General features: G+C 54.6%; 1 protein-coding gene across 2 annotated transcripts in view; it reads left to right on the top strand.

Moving 5' to 3' along the window:
- CD276 (CD276 molecule) overlaps positions 1 to 7,504 on the top strand; it is a 7,943-nt gene extending 439 nt beyond the window's left edge. For both annotated transcript variants that reach the window (XM_035336161.1, XM_035336162.1), the window contains exons 2-8: positions 183 to 245; positions 1,593 to 1,943; positions 2,290 to 2,586; positions 3,914 to 4,054; positions 5,436 to 5,477; positions 5,675 to 5,710; positions 6,345 to 7,504. In XM_035336161.1, the coding sequence (XP_035192052.1) occupies positions 206 to 245; positions 1,593 to 1,943; positions 2,290 to 2,586; positions 3,914 to 4,054; positions 5,436 to 5,477; positions 5,675 to 5,710; positions 6,345 to 6,367 (930 nt within the window). In that variant the 5' untranslated portion in view covers positions 183 to 205 and the 3' untranslated portion in view covers positions 6,368 to 7,504. The remainder of the gene's footprint in view (positions 1 to 182; positions 246 to 1,592; positions 1,944 to 2,289; positions 2,587 to 3,913; positions 4,055 to 5,435; positions 5,478 to 5,674; positions 5,711 to 6,344) is intronic.
- The last annotated feature ends 4,633 nt before the right edge of the window (positions 7,505 to 12,137 follow it).

The following is a 12,137-nucleotide window of genomic DNA, read 5'->3' as shown; positions in this document are numbered from 1 at the left end:
CCCCCCCCCCCCCGGGTTGGGGCTGAGCCGCGGGGAAGCGGCTTGGGAAGGGAGCGACGGGACCGGAGGGGGGGGGAGCGGCGAGGTTCCCGACACTCTTTGGGTGTCTTTTTAAATTTTATCTTTCCTTAATTATTTCAGTACATATTTTTTAATTAGTATTCTTTTTTACCCCCTCCCAGGGTGCTGAGGAGACGCCCCAGCGATGCTCTGCCCGCTGCTCGCCCTGGCACTCAGCCTGGCAGGTGAGGGGAGACCCCTCGGGGGTGAGCGGGGACCCCTCGGGGTTGAGCAGGGACACCCTTGGGGTGAGTGGGGACCCCTTTAGGGTGAGTAGGAACCCCTTTATGGTTAACAGGGACCCCTTTGGGGTGCTCCTGCCGAGCACACTGTGGACACAAAGAGGGGCAAGACCTCGCCCGCTGTCGCAGGAGGAGTGTCCTGGTGGTGAGGGGCTCCACGTCCCGCGTGCTGCAGCCAAATGGTGAAGGCACAGCGGGGTCACATCCTGAGGGATGTCACGGGGCTGGATCCAGCCCCGCGCTCCGTGGCTCCCGGACCTCCGCCGGGCACGCCACCAGCGCCCGCTGGCTCGTGGAGAGGGATGAGTGGCCCTGGCCTGGCTCCCTGAGCCCTTTGCCAGCACACCAAGCCCCGACCCAAGCCCCTGGCATCGCTGCAGCAGCCCCCTGTGACCCCACAGCACAGGGTGACTGGGGAAGAATCCTTTTGGGATGTTCACCAGCCAGCAGCCAGGCCGGGTGATGTTCCTAAAAACCACCCACAGGCCTTTATTAATAGCCAGAGGGAGCTGTGACACTGTGGGGCCTGCCAAGAGCCAGGCTGGCTGCCCGGGCGCTGTGCACGTGTCTGTCTGTCCATCTGTGGCCCCTGGCACGGCTCACCCAGCCTGGCTCCCTCCTGAGCTCCTCTCCTGCAGAGATTTACCGGGGTCAGGATGTCAAACCTCGCTGTCGATGCACCTCCCTTGGTGCCAGGCGGGATTCTTCCCCCTTTTCCTCCCCATATAACACTGGGGAACGTGGCCCTGGTGGGACGTCCCCACACACTGCTGTGATTCACCAGGGGACAGGGAGCAAGCGGGTGGTGAGGGTCTGGGGGACGGATCCACGCCTCTGCCTGCGCCACTGCCAGCTCAGCAAGTGCCACCCAGTGCCACCTGGGGCTGGCAGAGGGACGTGGGCACGTCCCACCTGGGCATCGCACTGGTGCCATCTAGCGCCGCTTCATCGCCTCCGTCCTCTCTGCAGCCCGCTGTTGGGGTGGCTTCTTGTAGACCCTACCAAAACAGAAGCGGCGCTGAGCAGGTTTGGGCACCCACGGGTGCTGGCAGTGCTGTCCCCATGACGGGTGGCACTTGCTGCGTGCTGGCAGCTGAGGGCAGCAGTGCCCCGGGTTTGGGCTCACCCCTGGGAGGCTGCTGGTCTCCCCACCTTCACTTTGCTGGGGAAGGGCTGGAGATGTTTTCCTCCCTTTCCAGCCCCTCGATTCTCTTAGTCATTAATTAGCCAGCTGGATAATTAAGGAGATGCTTCCATGGGGTCTGACCACCTCATGCTTCTCTCCTGCAGGAGCCATGGAGATCCAGGTCCCGGAGGAGCCCGTGGTGGCCCTTTTTGGCCGAGACGCCACCTTGCGCTGCTCCTTCTCCCCCGAGGCCAATTTCAGCCTGGACGACCTCAGCCTCATCTGGCAGCTGACGGACACCAAGCGCTTGGTGCACAGCTTCTCCGGTGGCAGGGACCAGCTGGCCGACCAGGGCGGGGGCTACGCCAACCGCACGGCCCTCTTCTACGACCAGCTGGCCCAGGGCAACGTCTCGCTGATCCTCCGGCGCGTGGAGATTGCGGATGAGGGCAGCTTCACCTGCTTCGTCCGTGTCCGCGACTACAGCAGCGCTGCTGTGACTCTGCAGGTGGCAGGTGAGAGGTGGAGAGGTGTCCTGGCGTGCTTCCCCTAGCGAGGAGGGTTCTCTGTCACACTTTCATCCTCCACGCAGGCTCTTTCTCCAGCCCTGTGGTCTCCACATGAATTCAGCCCTCCTGCCGGCTGCATCTCCCCCAGAATATTCCTCGTAGGGGGGCTGATCCCTTCCTTGCCGTGGTGGGGAGGTTCTCGGCTGAGGTGCCACCTATGGCAGCGTGGCCAGGAATGAATCAGAGCTGGGGAGGGTTCAGCTGGTTGGTGTCATCCACTGGAAGGTGGTGGGTTGCTCCCGATCCTTTGGTCATTTCCATCACCTCCTGCTGGCTTTCCTCTCCCTTTCAGCTCCCTACTCCAAGCCCAATTTGAACCTGGAGCCCAACAAAGACTTGAAGCCGGGGGACCTGGCGGCCGTGACTTGCCACGCATCCCGCGGCTACCCCGAGGCCAGCGTCCTCTGGCAGGACAGCCAGGGCACCAACATCACGGAGAACATCACCACGTCCCAGGTGGCCAACGAGGAAGGTCTCTTTGATGTGCACAGCGTCCTCCAGGTGCTGGTGGAGCCCAGCAGCACCTACTCCTGCCTGGTGCGAAACCCGGTGCTGCAGCAGGAGACCCATGCCTCTGTCACCATCACGGGTGAGCCAACCTGGGCCAAATTTGGGAAAGGAAGGGATGGGATCTCTTCTGAAGAAGGTGGCTGTGGTGGCACAAAGCTACCCCAGGGGTTTGTACACCATACCCCGGCTCTACCTCTCTGCCCATGGACCTGCAGGATGGCCTGAGGCTGTGCTGTCCTTCCCCGTAGCTCCATCCCAGCATCCCAGCCTGGTGCTGGAGGTACTTGCTGAGTTGCAGTATAGATTTTGCAAGATCCATGGGTGATTTTGGAAAGGTCTTGAGATGTTTTCCTCCTCCTAGCTTTGCTGGTTGCGCTGTCCCAGTCTAAACCACCCCAGAAAGCCAGCACAGGGCATGGTGGTCTTCCTCTCCTTAGCATGTGCCCATGGGATGCTTTCCATTTGCAGCTCCCCATCCCATCCCATCCGCTACACAAACCCCACATCACTTGCACAATACCCTGACCTTCTAATTAATCCTGACCAAAACACCCTTGGGGCACCCGCTGTGTTTTTCCACCTGGGCTGCTTGGCCCGGAGACCAGCACCTCAGCAAACTTTTTGGCCGGTTTGCCGGCTCGGCTCGTTTGTCTCTGAGCATCACTCAGCCTCACCGCTTCGCCCTGACGATGTCTCGCTCTGCTGGCCCAACAAATCGGGAGTTTAGCAGCATTTATCCTGGATGGCGTGGGCAGGGAGCATTGGCAGGGCTCTGTCGAGGAGATGGGTAGGGCTGTGCCTGGGAGCTGGGTGACAAAACCCATGGCTGTGAGCTGTGTGCCCCAAATCCAAACCTCCTGGGGCTGGCAGGGACCCCTCCAGTTGCCCTCAGGAGTCCTGCTCTGTCCCAGATGCTCTGGGGAGGGAAGAGATGAGCTCCAGGAGAGATCTCCAAGGAATCTGACCCCGTGGACTCCACTGGTGGCTTGCAGGACTCAGTCTTGCCACACCAGTGACTTGCCACCAGCTCCAAGTGGCTTCTGCTCATCCTCTCTTGTTTGGCTTTTATAGCTGCCTTGGAGCTCTTTATAACTTTACTCACTCCCCGGTAGCGTTAATTAGCATTTAATTGGCACGGCAGTTGCTGGGTTGTGAAGGTGGGTCCCCGGTGGAGCATCAACCTTCTGGCTGCTTGCACCAAGCTCCTCCAGCAAGCGTCACACAGGCGCCTGACATTGGCCACGGCCAAGCAGAGAGGAGGACACCGATAATGTTTCTGACCCTCTTCTCTAAGAGATATTTGTCCCTTGTGATGGGGAAATATCCCCTGAACTCCACCTGCCCTTTGTACCGCCGGTCCCCTTGGCGTTATAACTACAGAAGGATTTCTCTTTCTCTCCCCCAAGGCCAACACCTTGCCTTCCCCGCTGTGGCTCTCTGGGTGACAGTGGGGCTTGCCGTCTGCGTCGTGGTGCTGCTCATCGTCCTGGCTTACATCTGCCAGAAGAAAATTCGTGAGAGCTGCGAGGAAGAGGAGGAAAATGCAGGTAAAGCATCCCCGTCCCATCTGGGTGCACACCCTGTGGTGGGCGATGGAGCAGGGGATGCTCTAACCTCTTTCCTTCTGCACATAAATGAGCGCTTTCCTCTTGTTTTTGTTTCTTCCTCCCAGCACATTTTCACCTTTCTGCTCTGCCCTTCTCCATCTCTTTCTCCCCATCCTCCCGCTCTCCTCTGAGTATCCTCCGCGTGCCCAATGCCCTGGCAGGACATCGGTGCGGGGAGCATCTTCTCCGAGAAGATGCCCCTGGGCTTTGCCACCGCGGAAATGTCGAGCGGAAATAGCATGAGACAGAGATGCTCCATGCTCGCCCTTGCTCTCCCTTTATCCTCTCATGCTTTGTTTTGAAAGAATTAATGAAAGGCATGCTGCTGCCTCCTGGGAAGCACTCTGAAATGCCCCCTTTGAAAAATATTTCTGTGCCAGCTCTCATTTCCCGCATTTTTCCCCTCCTTTGGTTTATTTCTTTTTCTTACAGAGAGGTGTTTGCATGGCAAGTGGGGCTTTATTCCTTTAAAAAAAAAAAAAAAAAAAAGCTGTTGTGCTCCAAAAATGGCTGCAGAAGCAGCTTTGCTGGCGTTCCCCGCTTGTTTTCTCTCGCTGGCTGCAGGACTGATGCGTTCACGTTTCCAAAGCCTTGCCCTGACAGCGTTGTGCTGTGCAAGCTGCAGCCACCCCAGGTTTTGCTCCTCTCCCTGCCTGCCATGAATTTATAATTGTTATGGTTTTATTATATCATATGTATCGTTTTCCCCTTGGAACACCAACTCCAGTGAATTTTCCCTTTTCTGGGGGATTTGGAGTGCCAGACAGCTCGATTGTGGCCCTGAGCCAGCTGACCTTTAGCACAGGACACTGCTCCCAGCCCGCAATGGTTTCTTCCTGACCCTCAGCAATAACCTTTACTTTAAATAATAACCCTGCAGGACCCTTTGTGAGAGCTGCAGGAAGCAGGAGCAGCAGTTTTTGCTGGTCTTACTGGCCAGGAACAGCATCGCAGGCATTCAGAGCATCCCACAGATGGGGCTGTTCCGGCGGTGTTGCAGGAGCCGCTGTCTCTGGAGTTCCTGTCTGGGTGGTAGAGGTGCTATAAACAGGGAGCTGGGCGGGCGCGCTGCATCATGCTGAGCTGTTGGGGTCACGAACAGGCAGGGAAATTCCTCCCTGTGGGGTGCCAGGGCTCGGCGCGGGGCCGGAGGAGGGATGCTGGCTGCAGGTGGGTACCACTTGCCGCCTCCTCCTCCATCGCCAGCATTTCGGCAGAGCCCGGGATGTGCAGCCAGGGATGGAGGCATGTCCACTGAGCCCGGGGGGCTTTGGGGGGAGGTCTGCAGGTGCTTCACACTCTCCCGGTTGCTATTTTGTAGGGACGGAGGAACAGGACGACGATGGGGAAGAACCCAAGACAGGTGGGTGCTGTCTCATGGCTGCAGGGCTGTTCCCAGTGCTCCCAGTACCCTGCTGAGAACAGGACTGGGGGACAGCCACCTTCAATCCCTCCATCTCCCCATTAATGTGTTCTGCTCCCAAACTGCCAAAGGAAAGGGGTTGGGGGTCTGAGGCTGTTCCACGCAAGCTGACCATGTGCCGGTTTTACTTCTTGCAGCTCTGCAGCCGCTGAAGAGCACAGAAGACAAAGCAGGTGAGCGCATCCGCTGGGTGTCCTTGTCCCCTGCTCCAGGAGCCCGCTGGAGGGGACACGAGCTGGATCGATGCAGCAGTAACTATTTCTCCACAAGCCGGTCAGCTTGGGATGAAGGATTTTTTTTTTTTTTAATTTTCCATTTGCTGTAGAACGATCAAATTTCCCCAGATTGCTTCTATCAAGCAGTGCTCTGGTTTGAGCCGCTCTGACCGATGCTTGTATTTCCCAGACGGAGATGAAGTGATGTGAGCAATGGCTTTGATGCGCTGTTTGCTCAGCTGTAAGATGCTTCTGAGAAAGTTTTGTCTCCTATTCAGGTCTTCCTTGCACTTTGGGAGTTTTCTTTGTCTGAGATAAAGCATATTAATCTTTGCACCCAAAGCTGTATTTAGTCCTCAGGTTGCTGGGACTGTGAGAAATGGAGGGGAGCAGTGCAGGGGGCTGCGTCCCCAGCTTTCCCTTCTGCTCTAGCCCAGGGTGAGAACAGTCTTGTCCAGGCCCTTGCCAAGAGTTTGGGTCTCTGCAGATGTGGGCGACCACTTTCAACTCCATGCCTGTGGATTATTATTATGAATATTTAGAATTTTGTTGCCAATTTTAATTTCTTCCTTTCTTTTTTCTCTCTCCCTAGATAATGAGCAAGAAATTGATTGATGCGAGCTGGGACAGCTCCAGGCAGCACCCTGTGCCCTGCACCACCCTGCGGTGACAAACCCAGGACACCTCGGAGGGACAGGGACACCCCGACCCTCTGCCACTGCCACTCCGGGTGCCGTCCCCTTCTTCCCGCGCCGGCCGCGTTTTCGGGGCGCCCCGGGGCTGGAGAGAGGCTGTGCCTCCCTTTGTCCCCAGCGAGCCCCAAAAGCCACCTCCAGAGGGACCTGGCACATCGTGTCCTGCGTGGGGTCATTGGGTGTCTGTCCGTCCTCATCCCTAGGGAGCGCCGGGCTGAACCCCCAGGGGGAGCATCATTCCAGAGGCACATTAGGACAATTGTTTTTGTTATTTTTTTTCACTTTGCACCACTGCAGTTCCAACCGGACTTTTATTCTTGCCTTAAATGCATGGTTACCCCATGCTTTGAATTAACACAGAGGATTTCTCGGGGGGGTGAATCTTCTCCCTGTCCTGACCCTGCAGCCGGAGGCAGGGCTTAGGGAATAACAAGGGCTGTGCTGCGTGATGCCTTTTTTAATTTTGGAGGGGTTGGAAGGCGGTGGGTGGCAGCGGCAGGGGGTTTTAGCAAGGGGCAAGGGGTTAATGCCACCCACAGAACCTGGGTTCAGCCCAGGGATGCTGGAAAAAACACCCCAATCTTGTTTTTAAGGGAAAAACAAAACAAAACAAAACAAAAAAAAAAAAAACAACACCAAAATCTAGTTTTTAAGAGTTGTTTGTGCATCCATGGGGTATGTGACAGGTGCTCATCCCCAGCTGGACCAATGTGCCTATTGCCTAATTAATATTAAACAATAACTCGTGGGCACGCAGGGGGTGCGCTAAAGCCCTGCAAAGCGCCTTAGCATCCTCAGTGCCCTGAGTGTTTGTGCTGGAAATAATGCTTCTTTAACTCAATTTGGGTAAAACTGCCTGCTCAGATGGCTGCGGGAAGGGGCACCCCAACGCCAAGCGTGGCTGACACCGAGGGACAACCGCAGGCTGAGAAATGGGTTTGTTCGTGGCGCGTCCCTGGGTCCAGCAATGGGTCTCTGTTGGTTGTCATTTTTATTTAAAATCCAGGATCTGGAGGGTTTCGTGCCTTGACAAATAAACTCGTGGGTCATTTTGGATGATGGTTTCTGGGCTCGAGGGTGCAGCTCTCCCCCATTCTTGTATTTTCAGAGGTGGCTGAAGGCTGTGTGTTACTAGAAGAGAAAAAAGGAGTGAGGATGAACTCAGGTTGTTTCCTACCTTAAAGCCCCGTTTCCGTCCCAAATCATCAATGGCTCACGCTGTTTCTAGAGTCACTAGAGGACACAAGGGCCAATTTTGGTGGTGGAGGAGGTCTAAGGGACAAAGGACACCGACCTGTAGGATAACAGGCTTCAGTAGTCCCCCCGCTCACAGGATGAGCTGCTTCATACCGTGCATTACATTTTTGGGTTGTGAGATTCAGCACAGCAAGAGGAAACCCCTGATGTCTCTCCCCGTCTGTGATGTGTTCCCAGGGTGTTTGATGGCCTGGGCTGGCCCTGCAAGACCTTGCACGGTGCTTGCAGCCTTGATGGGCTTCTTTATGGATGCTCAAATTAATGCATGCATATTTTGGACCTGAGCTTTGCTTTGGCTCCGTCTTCTGCTGCCACGGTGGCATCATCCATCACCAGCTGATGAGCCCTGCCGCGATAACTCCTCTTTATTTTCATACCTAGAACAGCAGAAGAAGGTGCAAAATCCCAAAGGGGCCATCAGCATCTTTGTACCAGCCACATGAAATACCCATGAACTTCAGGCTGCTGTTTAACCCCATCAATCGGTGGGGTTTGATCAGGAGCTGCCAGGGGATGGGGTCTTCTTCAGCCCGCCACAGCCGGCGAGGATTATTTTTAGCTGTCCTTCCCGGGCGTGCAGCCAGGCGCTGCATTTTAATAGAAAAATATTTCTAAAAGCGAGACAAGTTAAAGCGTGCCAGTATCAAACTCGTATTAGGGAGGGGATGGATGGTTATTTCATTTAGGGGCCATGATGTACAGCCTGAATTAAGCACTGGTGCAATTTTTAACGAGGTGCCAGGAGGTACCATTAATATTAGTTAGCACCCAGACGCTGGGCTGGGGGAATAAAGCCATTAACCCTCCCTGCCCGGCGCTGATGAGTGATGGGATGAGTCGTCCTGAAGCTCGGGACCTTCACGGTCTTTAAAGATCCTGAGATAGCTCCACCAGTACACGTGTTCCCACCGCCGCCAGCTTCTGTGGATTTAATTATGGAGGGGGGATGCAAACAGCTGGTTGCAGGTTAATGGGATGGGATGCAGCGATGCCTCCATGGTGCTTGTCATGAGGTGAACTCGGGGATTTGGACCAAATGGTCTCCAGAGGTGATTTCCACCATCAGCTGCTCTGTAATTCCCCATGGGAGCCACTGCACAGAGAGGAAAGGGGATGTTTTAGGACACCCCCATGCCATAATGCAAGCACATTCATTTCTTGTTCCCCTAAAAACCTGCTCAGCTCCTGGGTCTCTGCTCCAGAAGCCTGGACTTTCCTCCCAGCCAGCTGCTGAAGGTGAGGAGCAAAGCCCCAAGGTCAAGGATGAGAGCAGATGGAAGCAGAGGGTTTTTTAAATCACTTTCCACCTTTGTTCACAGCTTCTCCTGGCTAAGCAGCATCCAGAAAAAAATTAATCCATCTGAAATCCCAGATGTTATTACCTGGTGGTTCCCATTTTCCTGCAAACACCGGAATGAAATGCTCTCTTTTGGTGTGAAAGAGGGCGTTTCATCCTATCCGAAATGGCCTTGCCCTTTGAGCCCACGTGTTCCATACGGCCACATTTTGTTTCATTTCCCTTTCGTTTTCCTCCTGCTAAGCTCTGCTTGGGGAACAAATGGGGAAGTTGAAGCCAACTCAAAGCCATCGTCCTCCACCTCCTCCAAAAACCATGCCTGTGCGCTCACTAGCATTGTCTCAGGCAGAAAAAGGCTTTGAAAAACTCATGCCTGGTGCCTACATCCTTTCAATGGGGACTAAAAAGTGGCATTTTCAAAGCACTGCTATTTTTAAAGAGGAGTTGGTATTTTCAGAGCCAGTTGCTCTCTCCCAGGACCCATTCTTTGGAGCCGAGTCCCGGACGGGTTATTCCCTGCTGCCACAGCACATCTGGTCTCGATATGTCAGAGTGAACCGAGGGGCTGAGAGACGTTTTAATTACAGATTTGGCTATCCGGCGTGATTTGTCACGGGCAACTTGAGCGATTTATCCATCAGCAGTTAGACGCAATCTGAAGCAGAAGGAGCATTTATCTCGGTGACTCAGAAGAGAGATTTGAAATGAAACGGGGGAATTTCTTACAAGCCCCTACCTGGCATTCATTTGCAAACCCAGAGTGTGTTCACCTTCTTTTCCCACATGTACCTGGGGGCTCATTTCCTTTTGGGATGGATGAGGGTGAGGGAGGGTGCTAATGGGGTGGCTCAGGTGCCTTTTTAATGCCGTGTTGTGACCGGGAGACAAATCCCTGGAGACAAATCCCTGGATGATGCTCTCGCCAGCAGGATCTGGGCTGCAGACGGGGTGATGGCATCATTTTCTCAGGGCGGGAGGCGAGGAGAGGTTGTTGTTGCTCAATGAGCCTTGGAGAAGCATGTGCTGTCTCAGGTAAGTAGAAGTCGCTAAAGCGTCGCCTGATGAGCATTCAATTCCCCGATTAATACAGTATTTAACACTCCAGTGAAAAAAGCACCCTGGCAAACAAACGGATGAGCCATGGAGAGAAGATGTGCTGACGGTGCAGTTCTTTTCCGTGCACGAAATCATTCTCCCATCTCAGGGAAAATGCAGGTGCTGATGCTCTCTGCGGCACGCAGCCAAGCTGGGCGCCCCCATCCCTCCCTGAGGGGCTGAAAGGGAAGGACGGTGCCCACCCAACCCTGGGCTTTTCCCTTCTTACCAACTTAGCACGGTTTGCTCCGAGCTCCTCCAAGCCCAGGCAAGGACGGCCGGTGTATGCGAAGAGAAAGCTGATGTCCCCGGTGTCCTTCACCACCAGAGGAAATCTATAGCCAGGGATGGGAAGGGTTATTCCTTCAGAGCCATTAAATGCAGATCACAGTGATGGATGTTGCCGGGAGGTGGTGGATGTGTTTTCCTTGATGTGTTTTATTTTCTTTTTTTTCTTTTCTTTTTCTTTCTTTCTTTTTTTTTTTTTTTTTTTTCTGCCTATTGATCTCACCTCCCAAATGAGAATAAAAACCGTTCCCACCCATCAGATTCAGCCTTTCCCACCCCAGCTCCTGGAAGCTCCACTTTTTTTCACTGGAGTGTTAAATACTGTATTAATCGGGGAATTGAATGCTTATCTGGCAATGTTTAAGGCTCATCAATCTCCCCTCCACCGAGCGAGCGCAGGGCATGAGCTGGGTTTGGAGATGACCCACTGCTTGCTGAATTAATAAAGAGAGCCTGAGCTGCCAGAGAGGTTTTTCTTGTTGTATCATTTATTCATCACTCATAAAACTATCCACGCTTCAGGGAGACCACAGCAGATGTGTAATGCATGGGCCTGCAGCAAAGGTGGGCGCTCCTGGGATTTGGCTGCCTCCCCTGAGGACGCAGCATGAGTAACCCCAAAGCCACCCCGCAGAGGGGCGGAAGATGCTTCATCCCATAAAACCCACATACTGGGGCACGCCTGCAATGCTCCTGTATAAACACACCGTGAACGCAACCACTCGTGATAAGAACCCCCCCCCAGCTTGTCCAGCATCAAGACATTGTCCCCACGCTGAGGAGACCCCACTGCCAGCAGCTTCGCGTGACCCCAGCCCCTCCGCCCAGCACAGCCATGTACAGCCATTAGTCATCCTACTGTACGCACGAGCAGCTGTGCCAATTAGCATAATTAACACATGAGGGCCAATTAATCTCTTGATTATGCCTGCCATTCACTTATCAGCTGCTATTATGGGAAGATCGGCTTTTGTACCTCTGCTTTCTATGCAAATAAGCCGGTTATGATGCCTTCATTACTCGACATACAATTACCCAGCGCAGATACCCATGGAATCGAGCACGGACAGATTGCCAGCATGCACGGGCCAGAGCCCAGGTGGATTTGGCAGCTGAAGGAGCTCTGAAAGTCCTCTCTGTGTCTGAAAGTGCCACCTCGAGCAGTGCACCACATCATGGGTTTTAGGGAACCTGATGTGCAGGAGACCAGAAATATTTGTGGGATCGTGGCCGAGCCCTTGGAACACCGGTGGCCAACACTGGCTCCTGCTCATCCATAGGGAAGGGGACACGGGCACAGGCACAAGGGATGCCGTGGCCATGGGGGCTGCTGGCCCTAGATCCCATCTCATTGCCACCCCTGGGCTTGGTTCTGCTGCTCCCTGGTATCGGACACTCAGGAGGTCAGCAAAACCTGCGGTCCATGGAAATACGGTGGGATGCAATACATCCCCACCACGTTAGCCCTCTGTCCGTTCTCCTACTATGGTGACCTCTTGTCTCCAAACAAGGGCCTGATGCCACCCCCACCAGGCAAGGCAGGAAGATATGGGACAATGCTCTGGGGCAATTCCAGGTGTGGGGTCAGGGAGATTTTCCCCCCTGTCCCTCAAGGGAGGGGTGTCCCAGCTGGGTCTCATTGACCTGGGTTGTCCCTGGGTGCTCCAAGGGCTGGGTGGAGGCCCAGGTGCATCCCATCTGCTCTTCAGGGAGTTGGTATAAGAGGCTCCTGAGCAGCACCTTCTCTATCTGC

Source organism: Oxyura jamaicensis, chromosome 10 (genome assembly GCF_011077185.1).
Source record: "Oxyura jamaicensis isolate SHBP4307 breed ruddy duck chromosome 10, BPBGC_Ojam_1.0, whole genome shotgun sequence".
Taxonomy (NCBI): domain Eukaryota; kingdom Metazoa; phylum Chordata; class Aves; order Anseriformes; family Anatidae; genus Oxyura; species Oxyura jamaicensis.
Note: the sequence above shows the minus strand (reverse complement) of the source record. Positions and strands in the feature narration are given on the sequence as shown.